Source organism: Coptis chinensis, chromosome 2 (assembly GCF_015680905.1).
Source record: "Coptis chinensis isolate HL-2020 chromosome 2, ASM1568090v1, whole genome shotgun sequence".
In the NCBI taxonomy this organism is placed as follows: domain Eukaryota; kingdom Viridiplantae; phylum Streptophyta; class Magnoliopsida; order Ranunculales; family Ranunculaceae; genus Coptis; species Coptis chinensis.
In genome coordinates, this window is record NC_141457.1 from 52925176 (window position 1) to 52945835 (window position 20660).

Here is a 20660-nt window from a genome sequence, read left to right on the forward strand (position 1 = left end):
GCTTAATCGCAAACATGAGCCTCTTTGGCAGAGTGTACTAGCATTCCTAATGCCAGTCTCTCGTCTTTCTACACTGGCCAATGAATTTGAGAGAACGAGTAATGTCTTAAAATCTCTAATTATGTTTGTTGCGTTTCTCTTCAAAGACTTTGTTTTCCTATAGACTTCAATCCATTTAAATTATATATTCGGCTTTCCTTTCTAAGCAGAGGGCATAATCTGTTCAACCTTATTGTGACGCATGAGGGTTTTGGTCTTTTTATCTTCTTGAACCATGTTTTAAAAAAAAAGATCAATGTTTCATCAACGGGGAGGGAAGTTTCCTTCCTATATAGGCAGTATCAGAGCACAATGTAGTTGTACCTGTACTCCAATCCTACATACGACACAACAAAAATCTATAGCGGCCATTCCTTTGAACTCCTACCTATTTAGTAAAATTGACTTGTGAGTTCCAAAGCAATGCTGCATCAGGTGTCCTCTGCTCATTAAAACATCCCGGAGACCTCTTCCTTCTGCGTTAGATTGTAAAATCTCCTGAAACACTCACTGAGATTGTACTGCCTGTGGAGCTATGAGCCTACGACTGTCTCAAGGACCACAATTTCTTGACTCCAAGTAACTGAAAAACCTGTTAGAGGTGCTCCCAAGCCTTCTACGTTGTGTACTCTGCGTTAATTTTGACGTAGTCATAGCTTAAGTCACAGCCCCATGCCTGTGCCCAACCCTGTCCATTTCCTGTTAAAAAGGATGAGTGAACACATTACAAAACCTTCAACATACACGGACAAACTAAAACAGAACTTCGGACCGATGACGAATTGAGGGACGAGCAGCATGGTGGATTTCCATACAATATCTTGGACAACGGTACTAACATATATTAGCAACATACTAATATTTCTTTTGAAGCAATTATAAACAGATATAGTTTTGTTTATCATTGTAGAAGAAACAGACGAACTAAATCGATGGAATTATCAAGTGTATTACATGTGCTCTTCTCTATCCCAAGGGTGTGGGTCATAGGAAGAGTCCATCGGTATTGTGTGGTGGTAGTAACCAGCGTCATAGACACCAGCTCCAACCCATGGGATGACTGACATTCATGGACCTAAGACATTGGTGTGTTTGTCCAAAAAAGACAATGTTGGGGGATCCCAAATATGCACAGATTCGACGGGACTCTTAAGTAAATGCCTTTGGAAATCTGGGTTGGAGAGGATACCTTGGTGTCGAGTTGTGATCTCGAGTAATGGTTCTGCTTGTTCGGAGTGGATGTTCCTAACCCTAATAGTCGTGGATTTTATTTTATTTTTTATAGGTAAAATGAGAATTTATATTAATATAGAAAAACTATCACACGATGGATGAGATATCCTAATAGTTGTGGATTTTGAAGAGGGATAATGAGTGTTTAGAGGCATATAGTGGATGTGGGAGTCATATCTTTTCTGGGAAGACCTGACTCAGGGCCCCATCCTTTATATATGATTGTGAAACACTGTTCAAAAAGTCATTCCTCAACGGACACAGACTTAATGAACTCATGGATAGCGGACAGGGTCCATTCTAGTAGTCTGGGATCCCATCGATAGGTTAGATTCTCTTAGGGGTAAGAATAAAGGCTACTATTCCAAGTTGATGGGACCTATACTAAGCATCCAAAGCAATGCCTAGGCACCACTCCTAACGAAGCACTTAAGGAGTTTGTTGACAAAGGCGTTTGGCCGCACCCAAGACACAATTTGGGACCAAAGAGGACCCAAATATGATAGCATAAAAGAGGACCCTAATATGATAGTTTGGTATCCTAGCAGAAAATTGATCTTAACTAATAAGTTAAATGTTGTAAATAAGTATGTAGGAAATTCACTTCCTGATTGGCAAGCCTGTTTTTTAATGAGATCAGTGCCCCAGACCTCTGGTATCATCACCCAAAGATTTTACCAACTTGGCTAGTTGGCACCAGCAACTAAATAAAAAAAAAAATGTTTCTTTATCTTAATTATCAACATTATGAAAACTTTAGCATCGATAATGGCATACCGTGTGCATGCAGGTGTTTTTGTGCTAGGTCAAAAGCTTACCAACACAAATGGATATTTTGACAGTGCCATGAGTCTCTCCAGCCCTCTTAAGATAAGAGCTGGCAGCAGCCCTGAAATTGGCTCATTGTAAGTAATAGAAGAAAAAGAAATTACCACCTTCTCAAATATAAATAACAGGGCAAAAACAAGTGACTACAATGAGAATAATGTATAAACAGTTCTGAAGGCACAAATTTCACATAACAAACACAATAAATTTCACATAACAAACACAATAACCAAATCTCCAAACTATTTCTGACAGTGCACAATTCCAACCACGCAACACCGAGTGGGAAATGACGTTGACTGAAAGGAGTTCAAAGAACCAAAAATACTCTATCGCAATAAAAACAGATAGAGAATTAAATATTTCGTTTTAGAATGACAATACATACAAATGTCACATAGCAAACACAATAAGCCAATTTTCAAACTTATTTTCTGACAGGGCACAACTCCAACCACCCAATGCTGGGAAAATGGGATGGTTTGGAACTCCAACCACCTAATGCACAAGATGAGTCCACCTTATTAACACAAAACTAGTCCTCAAACTATCCCATAGGAAAATGGACACCGTTGATTATGCATTTGCCTCGAGAAATATTCGGAATAGGATGGTTTGGAACACACATAAGATTCGCTATTACGACTCCCCATTGAAGAAATTATTTTCGAAACCCAAAGTGCAAGTTTTTTCTATCAAAATTTTGTGACTGATTACCAAAAATTTGGATCCTTACCAGGCAAGGTTATGCGCATGGATGCAGATACCAAAAATCTCTGTATTTGATGATGAGAGACGACCTTTATCTTGTTATGCTAATATAGCCAATTATCTTGTTATTGACAAAGCACTCTCCAGAGCAAGCAAGAGAGAGATTTGTTTTACTCTGAAGCCAATTTCTACTCTTGGGACAGCCCCAATCTATTCAAGAAATGTTCATATCAGATCATTGAGAGGTGCATTCCAGAGTCCGAGCAAGAATCCATTCTATTGTCGAGACCACTTTGGTCCCCAACGTACTGTACTGCAGACAAGGTACTACAATTTGGATTCTACTAGCCTACTCTCTTCAAAGATTCGCATGCATACCATCGAACTTGTCCTGGATGGCTAGATGTGAGCATCTGGGAAATATTTCGAAAGGGTTTGAATGGCCTCAACAACCACTCCTTATTTCAAAGATTTTTTTTATCTTTGGGGTATTTGATTTCATGGGACCATTTCCACCCTCTTATTGGTTACATCCTTGTTGGAAGGAGACTATGCTTCAAGTATTGAAGCTATTCCTAATTTCCTACCAAATCCGCCAATCACAAAGTCATTGTCGAGTTCTTATTACTCAAGTAAAAGATTTCCTGTATGCTGGTGCTTATTAACGTGATTCTGCGAGTGTCATCTCCTTCAGAGCAATCAAAAACTTTTCCACTCAGACTACTAACGCATAAACAACTTTGAAACTGTAAAGAATGTAAAACAACTATACTAATCGAACCGGCAACCACAACACCCGCATTTCTCCATGCATGATTCGTATAGGACATATAACAAGGGACAAACAAAAGAAAATAATAATGGTAAAGTTGCAAAAGTTATATCTTAATTTTGTCAAGATTTTTGGGTGGGATACAAGATTAAAATTACCTGTCAAATGGAAGTGGTTGGCCTTTATCCATTAGAATAGTATCTCCAAGTGATATGCGAAGGTCATTTGGATGGAAAGCAATCCCTGCATAACCAGCAGCACAAGCAAGTCTTCCCCAGTTTGGATCTCTACCGTATATAGCAGCCTAAAATGGTTATATAAATTATAAGCAACCCAGACCAGCTAAGATAAAATGCTCATAACAAAGAAAGTGAGGGATAATAGTGAATTAAATGCCTTTGCAAGTGAAGAAGATGCCACCGAACGTGCTATTTTTGCTGCCTCAGCCTCATAATTGGTACCAGTTACTGTGACCTGGACAAAAGTTAACAAAACAATTACACATCAAATATCCTATCAAGAAGGCATACGACTGACCTTGAAACAGTCTCAAGTGAAAAGTAATTTCACTAATGCATGAATCCCACAAAATCATAGTTCTAGTTGACCTGCACTAGTAAGATTCGTGACGGGGGGGGGGGGAGAATATATAAATGAGTCCAGCTCTAACCAATAATAAGTGGCTTGCGGACTTATCAAAAAACAGGATGATGATCAATAAAAGCTATGAAGAACAAATGCCAAAACAATATTTGGATTATGTACTTGATGATAATTATCCAAATTCCAACCATGTTTCTTGGTTGCTTTCTCTACTTTTAGTAAAAGTTCAAAGTATAGCTCATAAGAAGAAAGGTTTTTTTTTTTAAAAAATAAAGGATACCTCAATCAAGCATGTTGCTCCTTCTCCATCCCATGCTATTGATTTCGCGAGACCCTGCATTACCTGGAAAGAGAGATGGTCTTAAAAGGATTTCCCTGAACAACACCTAGAAGCTGTATTCTATACAGTTGGCAAATACTAAGAAATCACTTGTGCATTTTTCATTTGGATTAATGAATATCAATCACGTCAAAGAAGAGAAAGTGGGGGAAATACATACAGTTTGTGTTTGTAGAAAGCAAAATGTTTCCGAGTGACTTTGCCTGATTATATTGATTAGTGGGCTTTAAGGGCATAAGAGTGTCATCATCCCTAATAAATCTCACATTCTCATTTAAAAGACTTTATGGAGGCTGAATCGACTCAAAACCTTGCAGTTGGTTGTGGCAGAAGAGTTCTAACTAAACTTTGGATCATCCTCTATACTGAATTTGGTAGTGGGAACTCCCTTCAAACACATTTTAAACTTAAATTTGGCCAAACAAACTTTTGTGGTGCGAGAAGAAATTCTGTGCACACCTCCAAGCGTGGCTTCTATCTTATAGACTTGAAATCGGTATCCCTAGATTGCTTCGAGTCCAAGCAAAGCATCACCATAGAACTCCTGCTCTTGTTACAAAACCATCAAAGTAATCCTAAAATAAAAGGATCCTAATTGAAAAGAGTTCATAAGGTAAACTCCAAAAATGGAAGTTTCCTGTACCATAAAAGTCAAGGAATCCTTCTACAACCAAATGGTGAAATTCCAAATATAACCTAGAATCACATCTTGGATCCAGACCCATATGATATTCCGGCTGGCTCATTGGATGCCAAAGGTTCAGTGTCCTGCTATTTGTTCCACTTCCAGTCATATGAAATCTGATTTTGCAAATGATGCAAAGATGAAAACCATAGAAACTAGCCAATTAGTGAAGCATTGAAATTATTGCAAACCAGGGAGCTGAAATACTCACTGCAGATTGACTCATCAATTTCATCAAACACAAGGCAGGTACACCGCTGATTATCATTGGGTGAGAAATGGGCAACTACAGATTGAGAAATGAAGAGAAGTTGTGGTCGAAATCAAGAATCAGCCTACGTCAACTGAAGAACAATAAATATTCTTCTTAGTACTGCTGCTGCAGTCAGGGTATAACATACATAACCCATGGCAATTTTTGGAGTTGATAGACAAAACCCATGGAGATTTTGTTTTTTTCGGGGGATACAGAGTTCTAAAATCGGCCTAGGCGGTGCCTAGCCGAACTGTTTACGACTATAATCGGTGGTCCGATTAGACAGGCCCAGGCGTGCTGGTTAATCGGTCTAGGCGGGACTAGACGGGTCCAATTTTTTTTAAGAGGCCTATCCAAAATAAAAATATACTGGGATTACAGCCCAAGGACAAAACCCAATAATAGTTTCGCCCCAAGTCCACCCAAAATTTTAATTTCGGATTTAAGGAAAACTGGGCTAACATCCGCAATCTTCAATAATAATTTCGATTTGAGGACAAATCTTCATTAATAATTTCGGCTCAAGGACAAACCGGGCTGACGTCATCATATGTAAATTTGTATTTACATATGAGTAGAAATTTACACAGTTTTCTTTTACCTATATAAATTTAAATTTACATAGTATTTTACATATGTAGATATGTACAATTGTATTTACATATGACAATGTACATTTACAGCACTCTGCTTTTACAGAAGTGCATACAACATTTTTTTGTACTATTCAGTTTCACGCTAAACAACTATTTTAAGCATCTTGAAAAAAAGATCATCAGCATCTCCTTTCACCAAATGATGTTCTTTAAGGTGAGTCCAAAAGTTAAGTTTCATATCACTTACATCCTAGACCCGTTACTAAACAAAAAAAAGTTTTACAAACTATGTTCTCCAACCTTGTTACAGTGCTAGAGAATTCATCACAGTTCCAATAATACCTAATAATGTTGCACCTAGGGGTTAGGGAAACTCCGTATCAAAACTATTATAATGAAAATGCAGTCAACAATGGAAATTAATTATTCTAAAGCCTTTACCCATCGTGAAGTAACAAACTTAACTATTCATGTTGTACTTTCTTTCAAACAATTACTGGATTGATATATTGACAAAATTATTCCTTCGGAAGGGTAGTTACTATTTTACATATCACTGAAAGGGTGAGTGAGTGAGTCACGAGTGATCAGTTATTGCCAACCTAATCACATAAAAGAATTTATTTTGTAATATACTATTACAAAATCTAATCTGAATAGGGGTATGATCATAACCCGTGAGTTAACATAGAAGGGATTTACAATTAAACAGATTTATCCATTGGGAACAAAGTGATTATTAGGTACTCATAGAATCACTAATTATTCGGTAAAAAAACAAAGATCAATGGAAAACATCATTACATAAACTATAATTCTTTCGATTAAATGGGGTTAACAAACAACCACTATAAAGATTAGAATTGAAAGTTACCTATTTGAGAATTGGAGGTTACTTGTTTGAAGAAGGTTACGGAAGAAGAATACTTGAAAAAGAATGTTTTTTGGAGAATAGTTAGAACTTAGATTTTTTTTTTTTTTGGTGTGAAGAAAATGGGTGTTTTTTTTTTTTTGTGAAGAAAAGGAAAGTCGGGAAGTTTTGGAGATATAAATAAAGTTTGGAGGTTTTAGCGTGACACTCGCTAGAATGTTATGGAATGTTATAGATATGATGGTGGTTGATTAAGATTTGCCAAAGGAGGTATAGGCGCCGAAGGGAGGGTAAACTCAAATGAGGATAAGGAAATCATTGCATAATCTGTATGATTCCTTAATCCCAATAGCATTACCTCCTAATGTCTTATTAGCCTCTCGACTGTTTTGCATGTGATCTAATTCAAAAATTCAAAAAGGTTATTGACATCTGACAATGTACATTTTACATGTGAAAATTTAAATTTACACATTATTTTTTGCAATTGAAGAAGTTTATAAAATTATATTTACATAATTGTTTTGTGTAAATTTGTAAATCACATTGTTGACATCAGCTCGCGTTTCTTTCTTAAATTCGTAATTAAAATTTAGGGCGGACTTGGGGCGAAAATAATTGGAAAATTGGGCTCTCAGCCCAATTACTTGTAAAATATAAAGGCAGACTTAAAAAATTTAGTTACAAACCCAATTTGGAAAGATATGGAGAGGAAGAGTTAGAGAAATAGTGGAATATTTGATATTTTTATCCTTTTGTTTGTGTCAATTATGAAACGTGTTTGCATTGGAAATTGATATGCCTTTTGGTGTTCACTAACATGCATTTTAAGAAGTCTGTAAAGTTACATTTCTTCATTTTTCATACATATAAACACATTTACACAATTACACTATTCTATATCTTAAAATGTATTTTTCAAGTTCTATTAAAAATCTACATCATCTCCTATTAAAATGGAAATTCATTCCCTTATTAAAAAGGGAAATTTTAGCAATTCTAAATTAAAATAAGAATCATTTTTCTACTAAAACGACATACCGATTAAGTCAACTATAAAAAAGGGATCCCTCCCCCAATTAAAACGGGATTTTAAAGCACAATTAAAACAATTTGTTAGGAAATTCAAACGTTTCAATTAAAATGGGATTTTATTCCAATTCAAACATAAGATTTGTCACGAAATTATTATATGTTATTAGACAAGTTTTCAAAAGAGCCGGTGCGTATGCACGGGCCTGCTTTCTAGTATATATATAATAAATAAATAAATAAAGCCGCCTAACTCGTCTACGCGCAGCCTAGAAACTCTCCCACCGTCCCAACTACCGCCTAGCGTCTTTAGAACACCGTGGGGTGGTATTTATCAAACAGATAATGAAGGTGGTGGTAGCAAGTGACATCCATTTTTTTTTTATTCAAACTCTTCTTGGTGGTTGCTCTGATACGGGAAATAGAGATACATGGAACAATTAGGTTCAATTTCAAGTGAGAGAGTGACCCCTTTATATAGTGTTGTGTAGTTGGTATTTAGTCCCACATTGAACAACTAGGAATCTCGTGTCATGTTCACTCCTTATTTAAGAGAGTGAGCTCTATGCAATTGTTCGCCTTGCTTAAATAAATATGTCTTAGTAGTTTTATACTAGTAAACAATGGCACAATGCTATTACAGTTTTGGGAAGGAAAGTACCAATGGCCTACATGAGAACCTTTCAATGTAATTGACAAAGTAGTACGACATAGTAGCATGATTTCTTGGGCGTTACAGTAGTGAACTTTAACCTTTTTTAACTTACTATTTAGTGCTAATTTTATTCAAAAGACCCAATCTTGAGGACTGCATTGAATTTCTTCTTTAACTAACTTCAATGCATACAGGCTGATTCTAGAACTTGAAACTATAGCAACACTGCAACAGGTAAACATAAAATGGGGCACAACTTACTGCATCAAGGCAGGCTTGAAGCTGTTTCGCCTCATAACTGTTTAAAGAAGATATCTTGGTTGATCCTGATAGTCCACTAGCCAACGCAATAACAGTATCATTAGTACTTGTATCACCATCAACCTGCAGCAATTACGTGTCTTATGAGGAACCTAGTTTTTGAACTAATGCCAACTTAAAGGTTCAAATATCTACTTATCCCACTATTTAGTAGGGTACACAATCGACGTAACATGGATGGATGGTGTGGGATCCACCCTCCATATAATCTCATGGCTACAATTTGTATTTTCAAGTTCGGCTGTAGCACAAATGTGCAATAAGTAATTGAAAAAGTACATGCTGATTACCTAAGTTAGTTACAAATCATAAGATGATTCAACATATTTGTTCGAACCTAGCAACGGCTGTGACTGGCAGGGTATGATGCCTGGCAATCCACCAGTATGCTTAAAATTTTCAACCATAACCATCAACATGTATTGCATCTGACAATAACTAAAGAATATTGACTAAGAGTGAGGCGACCAAAATATTAAGAAACAAATGAACTGCAAGAGTAATCTCTGTATGCATAAATTTTGATGTGCCTTGTTAGATCAATGTGGTAGACTTACATCATCCAAGTTAATACTGCTTAACCTATTGATAGAAGACAGTTGCATCAATATGCAATATCAGATTTGTCATTGGGAATCTAGAAATTATTGTACAATCAGGATATATTTTCCTTATGTCAACTTGTGCTGATGTATTTGTCTAAGTCTTTGCCCTACAGGTATCTAGGTGTGTTTGTGTGTGTGCTCAACGTGTCTCAGACATATGGTCCCTGTTATATACATGGATGTGCCTCCTATGAAGCACCGATACGTCCCTAAGGGTGAAGTATCCGTGTCCGACACAAATATGCCCCGATACGCGTCCGATACGTGTCGGATACGCGATTTGGAGTATCCAATTTTATAATTAATTTTTTAATTTCCGACACGTAGGGGACAATAATCTCACACATACAAGAATTTTTTTTGGAACTTCAACAAAAAAAAGTAAGTGAAATAAAATCCAAGTTAAGAAGAGATGCAAGAGAAGAAAGATGAAGTGAATCCAAGTTATACATGTAAGTTGCTGCTTAATGTGTTTGAATTGGTCATTTTATGAAGTAGAATTGCCATTTTAATTTTAATTTGGTGAAAAATGCTCAATCATATAATATTTATATATATATTATTTAAACGTGTCCATGACGTATCCGTGTCCTATATTTGTGAAAAATGCTGTGTCCGCGTATCCGTGTCGTGTCGTATCTGTGTCACGTATCGGTATCCGTGCTTCCTAGTGTGCCTCTCTCCATCAGCCTCACCTTTTGGACTAATATTCTGAGAGAGAGAAGAGGTATTGTATTGTATATCATTTTCCCCCAGGTGTTGTGTGAATTTTTTCCTCTTGTTAGACCCATGGTAATGTAGATTGAAGTGGCGGAAACAACACTTCATCAAGATCTAACCTTGCAAACCCTAAAAGTCTCACCTTTTATTGAATCTCACTAAATAATTCATAAACACAAAAACAATTACTAAAACCTTAACTACAAACCCTTATTTATATTAATTGACAACAAAACAAACCGATGAAAATATGTCACATGACAAATAATTAAATAAAATAAACCAACTAAAAAGGGCCTGCCTAATGCAACCCATGGGCTTGACTTGAACTCAATGTCTACATCATTCTTCCCAACTGAAAAAAAATCCGTCCTTGAATTTCTGATCAACAAAAACTTCAAGTAAAGAGAACCACGTCCACAAACTTTAGAAAATCGGCTTACACTCCAGCTGAAAGGAATCCGACCATGAATTTTTCCTTTATAGAAGTTTCCCTGACTAAAAATCAATAACCCACAACATGCTCTTACACAGATTATGAAAACAATAACCAGAAGATGTACTAAAAAATTTCGTACCAAAGGCTCGTCTTGAAAGCTTGTAACTTCACCAACATGTGTGACTTTCTTTAAGGAAATCCAAACCTGCAATCGTACTTATCTAAAAATCAAATCACTTCGTTTGTCAAAATAATTCACAAAATTTCCCCAAAATCGGATCTTTGCACTTATCAAAAAGAGACTCATCTTCATACTTATCAGAGATTGGTGGAGCGCCCAATAGGGGGGCTTCAACACCTGTCGGCAGCCGAGTGGCACCATCATTGAGGGGTACACCCTCACGTTCCTCATTGAGAGGAGGATCCCTGTTGGTGTTATCTTTTCTGCCAACTCTATTCTCTCCGTCATTTTCTGGATATATAGGCGTAAAAGAGTTCATAAGAGGGATTGAACCATCAACGTGAGATGCATCATCAGTATTAGCCACTGAACCATTATTCTGTGGTGGTGGAGGTGGTTATTGCACCTTTCTTTGGACTGGAAATCTTGCTTCCATCAGGTTCTGGAGCATCTGTGTCATGTTTTTCATGTTTTCTTCTAAACGAGACATGGGAGTATCCATAAAAGGAGGACGACCTCGAGTTGTTTTGTGATTCACCATAATAACAATAAAAAATGATTTTTTTCACATGACAATTTGCAGTGAATGGTCCCGTAAACAATATTTTATGCACAAATCTCTCAAAAATCAACCTGCTCCGATACCAAATAATGTATATTGAAGTGGTGGAAGCAACACTTAATTAAGATCTACACTTTGCAAACCCCTAAAAGTCTCACCTTTTATTGAATCTCACTAAATAATTCATAAACACAAAAACAACTACTGAAACCCTAACTACAAACCCTTATCTATACTAACTGACAACAAAACAAACCAATGAAAATATTTCATATGACAAATAACTAAATAAAATAAACGAACTAAAAGGGGCCCGCCCTAATGCAACCCATGGGTTTGACTTGAACTCTATGTCTACATGATGCAAACATGATGCAAGGACGCTGATAGATTATCAACAAAGACATGCATAATGACTAGAGTTTATCTTTTATTCTACTTCTATTTTAAATCCTTAGTTAATTAGAATTAGACTAGCTTCTATTTTAGTTTCCCAAGTTCTATTATGATTAGGATTTGTTAACTAGTTCTCTATATAAGCAGATGTAAACCTTAAGATTTTGAGACTTGATTTATTATTAGATTGAATTTATGAAATTCGTTTTTATTCATTAAACCCTAGTTTTGGATATTTTTATACATTGTGTATCTATTGTTCTTGCTTCCGCGACAAAGATACATCAAATTGTATCGATTTTTAGGTTTTTTCTGGTTTTGCTCGTCATGGCCACTCAACGAAGAGGACGGGGACCACAAATGATGAATTCAAGATTGGTTCGTGTTGTTGAAAGAATTGCAAGCAAATTCGACCGATTTGCGACATAAAAAGATTTTGATGAAGCTCGTGCGACTTTCAACCCAAACACACCATTGGCGTTGTGGGCCGGATTCGGTGGGTGGACGATGACCCCAAGATTCGCACCACCGGTTCGAAGTTGAGTTAGTTGTTGCAGCCCCAAAATATTTCAATCGAATCGAATGCACCCGCATGAGAACTTTCCACATCCATCTTCCATTGAAAGCGATAAAGAATCGCATGTAGCTTCAAACACTAAATCACCATCTTCTCAATTGGATCGATTGGGACGACTATTGTTGATGGAAGTGGTCGATTTTGAATCCATTTGATCGATCGGGTCGATTTCCTCGTCTGATTTGGCCTTCCGAGTCAAGATCGCAGACGCGAATCACACAATTCGAGTTCCCATGTTGATCCAACTTTTCAGCATAAAGATTTTGCTCGAAATTTATTATGATGCGGATCTCGATGCAAATCGCGATAAGCTATCGTCGAAATCTGGGGCCGGCGTGGTCAAAGGCATATTGATGCTTCATTAGAATTTCGATCGGCCAAAGAGGCGATCCTATTTGCCTAATTTGGTCGGGCAAACTAATGCTCCTTGGGGCTACAATAATGCGGGCCCATGGAAGACCTCATGATACTTCGGGGCTACAAATTATATTCAAATCCAACATAATACTAGGCACGCCTGAAGAAGAACAACATTCACTGGCGACCGGGGTGCACCCCATTCGAAGTTGATTCGCCAAATACCGAAGCCGATACATCGGTTAGCACAAACTTTTGATCCTCGGACCTTTGATTCTCCATCTAGTCCTTTCTCCACTAATAACCCAAACCTTAATCAAAGCGTGGGCATCAACAAAATGTGCACCATAATACTGGTAATTTTGATATTAATCGTTTATTCGCATTTTAGAGAAGAATCGGATGGGTGATATTAAATTAGGCGTGCACGAATTTAATGGAAAATTGCGACCTAATGCTTTTGTCATTTGGTTAAATAAGATTGAAAAAGTTTTTGATTATAAATTTTTGAGGATCCTAAGTGTGTTAAATTAGTTGCGACTAAATTAACGGGCTATGCACTTGTTTGGTGGGATGAACTTCAATTGACTCGTGCTAAATTAGGTTACAATAAGATTACTATATGGGATAAGATCTTGTAGAGTTGAAAAAGAATTTATTCCTCATGACTATGAAAGGGATTTATTCATGCGCCTCCAAAACTTGAAACAACGGCTTCAAAGTGTGGTCGGGTATCTTGAGGAGTTTCTTTTTTGTTGTGCACGGGCTGATTTATGCGAATCCGTCGATCAAAAATTGGAAGTTATTTGAATGGGTTGCGAAAACCACTTCGAGAGGCATTAGCTTTCAAAGATGTTTATGATATGTCCGATGCTATTAAATATGCTCTCATTTCATCCCGCCATTCTTGCTAGTGCCACTTCTACCCATGTTCGCCGTCATCCAAACCTCCTCCTACCCGAGTGGGTCCAATCACATGCTATGAGTGTAAGGAAATTGGACATATTAAGTAGTGGATGGCCCTAAACGCATGGCGTGGGTTTAACACGGGATGAAAAAAATCTCAACCATCCCAGGAAGAAGGCGTCACCGAGATTGATGACTTTTAACTTATCGCAGATTATGGTTGTCCCCAATTGATTGTTAAATGGATTCTTTAATTACTCCGGTTGTTAAGCATGATCCTACGTCATGGCCCGTCATAATATCTTCCGTACTTCATTTGCGCTTGAATGGCATGTTATGTAATGTTATCATTGGCCGGTTTCGGTGATAATATTGTTTCTAACGATATGGTGGACAAAATTTGAAACTTCGAGGGATGAGCCACATCCCCGAACCTTACACTTTTTCTTGGTTACGGGATGGTGCCACGATCAAAGGTTACTTCGCCGTTGTCTAGTTTCGTTCTCCATTGGTCCTAAATACAAGGATGATGTTTGGTGTTACATTTGCACCCATGGACGATGCCATGCCACTTGTTACTTGGTCGTCCCCTAGCGGTATGATCTCCTTGTTATTCATGGGCGTGAGAACACTTATACTTTCACTTCTAGTGGCGAGAAAATTGTTTTGGCACCACTAACTCCATTTCGCCCACCATTCCCGGTGAAACCGGGTTTTCTCGGACGTCATTGCGGTATGTTTCTTGCTCTTCTTTGCGTCATTTCTTGCAAACCCTACTACTATACCACGTATTTACAACCAATGCTAGATTCATATTCGATGTTTTTTGAGCACGCTAATGGAGGATTGCCCACTTTACGAGATATCCAACATGCTATTGATCTTATTCACGGAGCTCCCCTCCTAACTTACCACATTATCGCATGGCTCCTTCCGAACACGCCGAAGTTACTGGAGGCAAGTTCTTGAATTATTAGCTAAAGGGATTTGTTAGAAGTATGTCCCTTGTCAGGTCGCCGACTTTACTTACTCCTAAGAAAGATGGGAGTTGGAGGATGTGTGTTGATAGCGGGGCTATTAACAAAATTGGAAATATCGTTTTCCCATTCCACGCCTTGAGGATATGCTTGATTCATTGCATGGTGCTAAGGTGTTTCCCAAGCTTGATTTTGCGATCTGGATTTCATCACATTCAGTATCCGCCTTTGGAGATGAATGGAAACCGCCTTTAAAAACAAAAGGCGGTTTATATGAGTGGTTGGTCATGCCGCCCGGTCTTTCTAATGCTCATTCTACCTTCATGCGTCTTATGATTTCGGGTTTTGAAGCCTTATATGAATAAATTTTGTGTTGTCTACTTTGATGATATTTTGATTTACAATTCTTCTGAGTCTGAACATATCAAGCATATTGAGATTCTTTTGGGTGTTTTGCGTACTGAGAAGTTTTATTTACAACTCAAGAAATGTTCTTTCATGGTTGACTCTGTGGTATTTTTGGGTTTCGTGGTTTCTGGCGATGGTATTCATGTTGATGATTCCAAAGTCCGGGCTATTATTAGTGGCTTTGTTCGCCTACGATGACTTCGGGTTAAGTAGTTTGCATGGAGACTATCACTTATCCCGATGAGATGTCAAGTTTACTAGCTATTTTGGAAAACATTATGGAAGCTTTTTAAAAGTAAGCTCCAATTTTTCTGACGCTTCCCACCGGTGATGGGCGATCGAGGTTGTAAATCGTAGTTTGGGTGACCTATTGAGGTGTTTGATTGATGATAATCCCAAATCTTGGGAACCTGTGCGAGAGTTTGCTTATAATAACTCGTCAACCGTTCTGTGCCTTTCTCCTTTCATGATTGTGATTGGAATAACTCCCTCTTCGTTCTTGATCTTGCTCTTATTCCATCGATTTGTTCCGTTTGTGCATCTGCAGAGGAATTTGCTTCGGATTCACCTTATTCATGAGGGATGTCAAAGCGTTTGGAGAAATCGTATGTCATGTACAAGACTAATGCGGAACAAACCTGGCTTGGTGACTTTCGAGGTTGGTGATTTGGTGATGGTTTATTTGAGAAAGAACGTCGGCCTTCATCTCACAAGTTGATGATGCGACGATTTGGCTCATTCCATTGTCGCCGTCATGGAGAAAATGCTTATGAATTGGACCTCCCTCCGAGATCGATATATCGCGACTCATAATGTAGCGGATCTCACTCCTTTTGTTGGCAATAGCCACGTAGATCATAAAACTTCTGGTCGGATTGAAACCGCTGTCATTGATGTTTCTACTACTACGACTTCGCCGGGGGTACTTATGATCGTTATTTGGTGAAGTGGTGTGACCGTCCATTCTCGGAAAATTCATGGATTTCGATGCTACATTTCAACTCATGGATCTACTTTCTACCGGAAGTACAAGGACTTAATCTCGAGGACGAGCTCTTCTACCAGTGGGGGGATTGATGCGAGGGGCCTTTAATAGATTATCATGTGCACATCACATGCATAATGCTTCTGACTAGAGTTTATCTTTTATTCTACTTCTATTTTAAATCCTTAGTTAATTAGAATTAGACTAGCTTCTATTTTAGTTTCCCAAGTTCTATTATGATTAGGATTTGTTACCTAGTTCTCTATATAAGCAGATGTAAACCTTAAGATTTTGAGACTTGATTTATTATTAGATTGAATTTATGAAATTCGTTTTTATTCATTAAACCCTAGTTTTGGGTATTTTTATACATTGTGTATCTATTGTTCTTGCTTCCGCGACAAAGATACATCACTACATCACATGGACTCTTCGATGTACATTGTTTTGCCTCTCTACATTAGATCACACTTCTGCAGTAAAGTGTTTTTTAACAGAACTGTTTGTTTCTTAACTTAATGGAACTCTAAAAACCTATAGGATATCGAAATAACAGTATTATAGCAAGCACCAAGTCTACTAATTATGAAATATTCTTCAAGGAAATGAACAAGCAACTACCATGCAGACATTTCAAGTACTACATGTAATCAGATAGGATGGTTAGAAAAAAGATATGATACACTAAAAGAATATGGAGTATTTTCAATGGCTAGGAAAAGAATGGCATAATGGTCAGGGTTCAATAAAGCGTTGCAATTAATTATGATTGTGGCATGTTAAGCGAAATTTACTAGTCCCAGACCCACCTGGAATTGTCATAAATATGGACAATACAGCAAAACATAGCAGAAAACAACAATTCATATTGGATAGATGCACGTTTTATACACACTGGTAACATATATAGATCGAATAAACAGCACCAAACTACAGTTCAAAGGTTGAATTAGACTCACGTTCACACTCATAATGCACTGAAAAATACTACATAGTTTGACAGTAGAGCTCGAGAAGAAGATAATTAACACTCAACTATTTTCAATAGCTTTCATTATTGACAGATCGAGATAGACAATTAGGTCCAGAATATAATGGGTTACTAATTTTTAGAATCAAACTAAGCTACGCAATTCGAAAACTCCGACTCACAGTAATTTGGTTGAAACTCCGGTTTGCCGCTGTCAGCAGCATTTTTCTCCATACATCACTGGTAACCAGTGCATCAGTCGTTATCACCTGGAACATTTTGTTATTAGATCTACAACTTCAAGATTACATAGAGGGAATAATGCAAGAGGGAAGACTGCAAAATACGTACACCAAGAAGTGTCGCCATATTTGGATGGATCATTCCAGAACCTTTGGCCATTCCCCCAACTCTTACTAAGGCACCTCCAACCTAAATATACAGTTTAAACTAGATAAATTAATCAACACTAAAATGACTCTACCATATAGGGAGTTGGGCAGCTAAAGTAAAGTATTTCTAGTTCATTGGAATGAACAGAATACAAGCTCCACAGAGGAAAAACTTAATTATCATTCTCACTTCAGTTAAAAATGAAAGAGTGAGCTTCTCTGTGTGGATGGAAATCATGTTCTAACAATATAAACTTTGCCAATCTTTACCAGTTTATTAGACTCTTTATCCATCCATCCATTTGACATATTCCAACCCTCGGTTACCCTATTGACGAAGTTGTGCTTCTCTTTCTTGCATATGAGATTGGAAGGTCAAGACTGTCAGATTGTTTGGCAAGTTTTCACAGCAGAGCTTGGGAGAGTATACTTTACGAATTCACCATTTAAAAGGGGATATTGAGGAATACGAGCCATTCAAAGATAAATATTAGTCAAGAAAAGAGTCTTCAGAAGATACAGAGTATGCATAAGTGTCTCATTTACAGCTTACAGATGATGAAACTGAACAAAACAAAGGATGATTCATTCGCCAAAACTTTTAAAAACTTTAGTTTGGCAATGACTTGTACACCAGTTCTGAAAGACATATAGAGGGGTGAACTGTAGTGGATACTCAAGGCCCTTCAATGGCATACAAGCCTAAAGCCTCAAGTATTTTGTTCATAAAAGATGTCAATGTGACTGAACTTAGTTTTGTCTCTATAAGTAGGTGCCGAATAAGATGGCCAACTCCTTAAACATGATAAAATTAGATCTATATACAGTCATTATATTCAAGACCCTGTCTTTTTGTAAAAGGATTGTGCATCTTATGTTTATAATTTAATTTAATAGAGATATTGGCTGATGGCACATACTTCACACTCGACAGCCACACTCTTGCTCACAAGGTCAGTTGTTGTAATTGCCACAGCTGCTGAGTCTCCCCTGCACACCGTCAATCAAATTTAAGTTCTATCTACAACAACTGAACCAAGGAACAAGTTTGCAAATTATTAATTGTTCAGCAAAAAACTTCGGACAACATGAATTTCTATAATGAATATAAAAATATCAGGATTCCAAGGCTAGGACTGAAAAAAAGAATCAGAAAAAAATCTTTGTATGGAGAGAGTAGGAGACAGATTTGAGATACCCATCGATAGTTGAGGAGAGTGAATCAATTAGCTTCGGAAGTGAGTGAAGAAGAGCCTCCTGTAAGGAAAACACAGACATGAATAAGATAAAGCTTAATAGAAAATTTACCAACAGACTCAACCAAAAAACATTTTTAAGAAACCACTTCTCGGGTCACTTAAGCAACGACGCACAAGCCATTGTCAGCATTTAAGGGAAACTTAGTTACATATATATACCATTGCCATGAGTACCTTTTTATTCTTTGACCAATTACACCAGTAGATTCAATCAAAACCTCTTCTGAACGCAAGTGGAGAAGCTACAGCATCAGAAACCCCAGTATGAAGGACACTTTGAGAGTTATTAACAAATATGTATGTCCCAAAAGTGAATACCTTAGCAACAGAGGTTGCACATTCTATAACATCCTGGTATCCTGCATCGCCCTGAAACAAGTTGAAACAATCCAAAAGCCACATAACAGTCAATACCTTAAATTTTATGCAACTCATCCAGAATGTAGTTAAGATCATAAATGAAAGAATATGTGTCTTTGACATCACACTACCAAGCAACATAACAAATGTGCTCACCGTGGCTGCATTAGCTTGACCAGCATTTATCAACACTGCCCGAGCCTGGAAGATATAAAAAAATATAAGATTATACAAACGCCGTACTAAGATAGAAATGTAAGCCTATGTCTAGAGAGAGAGAGATCAAATCCGTCATGGCATTAGCAAGATTAATAATGTCTAACAAAGTTAGAAAGCAAAATCACATCTTATTGTGGACTTGTCATTCATAATATGCATGCTGTGTGCAGTTCAAAATATAGGGCTGTTTGTATAAAAGGCTTACGCCTCAAGGCATTAGTGAAGTCCCTTATTTATTTTTTCTAAGCCTCGATGCTTACACTGTTGTGAAAATCCATTAAACAGTTATGAAACAAAAAAAATTCTATTTAGTTATAGATGTAAAACTTTAGCTAACATAAGTTGATTCTAAGTTTTTATTAGCAAATTTGTCATCTTCAAGCTACTTGTTTACCGTATGTTTGAAGCTACTATATACAAAAGGCGGGGTAAAGAAAAAAGTATTGCATCATACAGTATTGCAATTATCTAACGTCTTTTTGCAGTAAATCACTGGTGCAGCTGCAACCACATTTGTAGTAAAAACCCCTGAAAACACACAATCGTAAATCGTGAGCATTTAAATATATGGAAACATGACAAAAAAAATGAAATCTCTCACCTGCAGCTATAGCATCAACATCACAAGTCACTAATGCAAGGTCGGGTTTCTCTCCTTTTGCACGCAGCCCACCGTACATACCCACGGCTTTAAACCCCTTTGCAGCAATCACTCCACCTGGCACCTATATATAGTTTTCACCTCATATTATTATTAAACAAAACTATAGAGAATAAAGAGTTGTAGAATTGTTATTACCTCCTTCCAAGGTCCTTGAGGGAGAAGAATTGGAGCAGCAGGGATGTACTTGGAAGATTGGTCTAAACTCGTCATAGAAGAAGAAGAAGAAGAAGCATAAACTTTGAAACTACACCGGGCCGAAAAATTGGAAAGGATTACCTTATTATTAAGGTCTACAACTCTGATACTAATGTGGTTGTGACTGATAGAGAGAGCCATTTTTTTAGTCACTGAAACAATAAATTTTATTTTATGTTACAACTTTAAATTAACACGCTGAAAACGGCTGAGTCATAAAAAGGCACGTTTGGTTTGTCACGTACCTTGTTTTCAGAAACTTATTCTCTCGTCTACAACTTGCGAGTGTTATTATGGAGAAAATAATAATTCTGACTTTTTGAATAATCTGAAACGGTAGTGGTTTTGGTTTTAAGTGGAAAATGGAAACTAAGGGTGTGTTTGTTATGATGGAAACACTATGGAAAAGAAAGGAAAATGAGAGTGGTTCATCTTTTCCATAGTTTTTAAGGCGTTTGTTTACCCATGGAAAGGAAATGGGCTTTTCCATATGGAAACAAATGGAAAAAGTTTTGTGTCATTAACTAACCCCTGAAAATTTTGTGG

At 37.2% G+C, this 20660-nt stretch overlaps 1 protein-coding gene and 1 long non-coding RNA gene across 4 annotated transcripts; both read right to left on the minus strand.

Moving 5' to 3' along the window:
* Nucleotides 1-248: 248 nt before the first annotated feature.
* LOC147516538 (arginine biosynthesis protein ArgJ family) lies at nucleotides 249-20378 on the minus strand. Of its 3 annotated transcripts, none has more exons than XM_086589091.1 (17): nucleotides 20360-20378; nucleotides 20055-20266; nucleotides 19857-19980; nucleotides 19710-19783; nucleotides 19193-19237; nucleotides 18995-19045; nucleotides 18852-18918; nucleotides 18616-18676; nucleotides 18338-18407; nucleotides 17377-17457; nucleotides 17208-17294; nucleotides 8883-9005; nucleotides 4467-4529; nucleotides 3980-4057; nucleotides 3742-3887; nucleotides 2091-2161; nucleotides 249-738 (listed from the first exon to the last, which is right to left on the minus strand). In XM_086589091.1, exons 2-17 carry the CDS (start codon nucleotides 20253-20255, stop codon nucleotides 656-658), a joined length of 1425 nt encoding a protein of 474 aa, XP_086445217.1. In that variant the 5' UTR covers nucleotides 20256-20266; nucleotides 20360-20378; the 3' UTR covers nucleotides 249-655. The 3 variants fall into 3 exon arrangements, with proteins under 3 accessions (XP_086445217.1, XP_086445218.1, XP_086445219.1); XM_086589092.1 differs by having other exon boundaries at nucleotides 2050-2161; XM_086589093.1 differs by lacking the exon at nucleotides 2091-2161.
* On the minus strand, nucleotides 10459-11388 carry LOC147516539 (uncharacterized). Its single transcript, XR_015211067.1, has 2 exons — nucleotides 10846-11388; nucleotides 10459-10765 (listed from the first exon to the last, which is right to left on the minus strand). It is a non-coding gene; the product is annotated as an uncharacterized LOC147516539 (long non-coding RNA).
* Nucleotides 20379-20660: the final 282 nt, after the last annotated feature.

What these genes read in the sequence shown, in the direction of transcription:
- LOC147516538 (XM_086589091.1), bottom strand. Translation starts at nt 20,255, where the DNA reads ATGGCTCTCTCTATCAGTCACAACCACATTAGTATCAGAGTTGTAGAC. An exon ending in CTCAAGGACCTTGGAAGGAG is followed by an intron (nt 19,981 to 20,054) that starts GTAATAACAATT and finishes AACTATATATAG; the next exon opens with GTGCCAGGTGGAGTGATTGC. An exon ending in CAAAATATCCATTTGTGTTG is followed by an intron (nt 739 to 2,090) that starts GTAAGCTTTTGA and finishes CCTTTTTAACAG; the next exon opens with GAAATGGACAGGGTTGGGCA.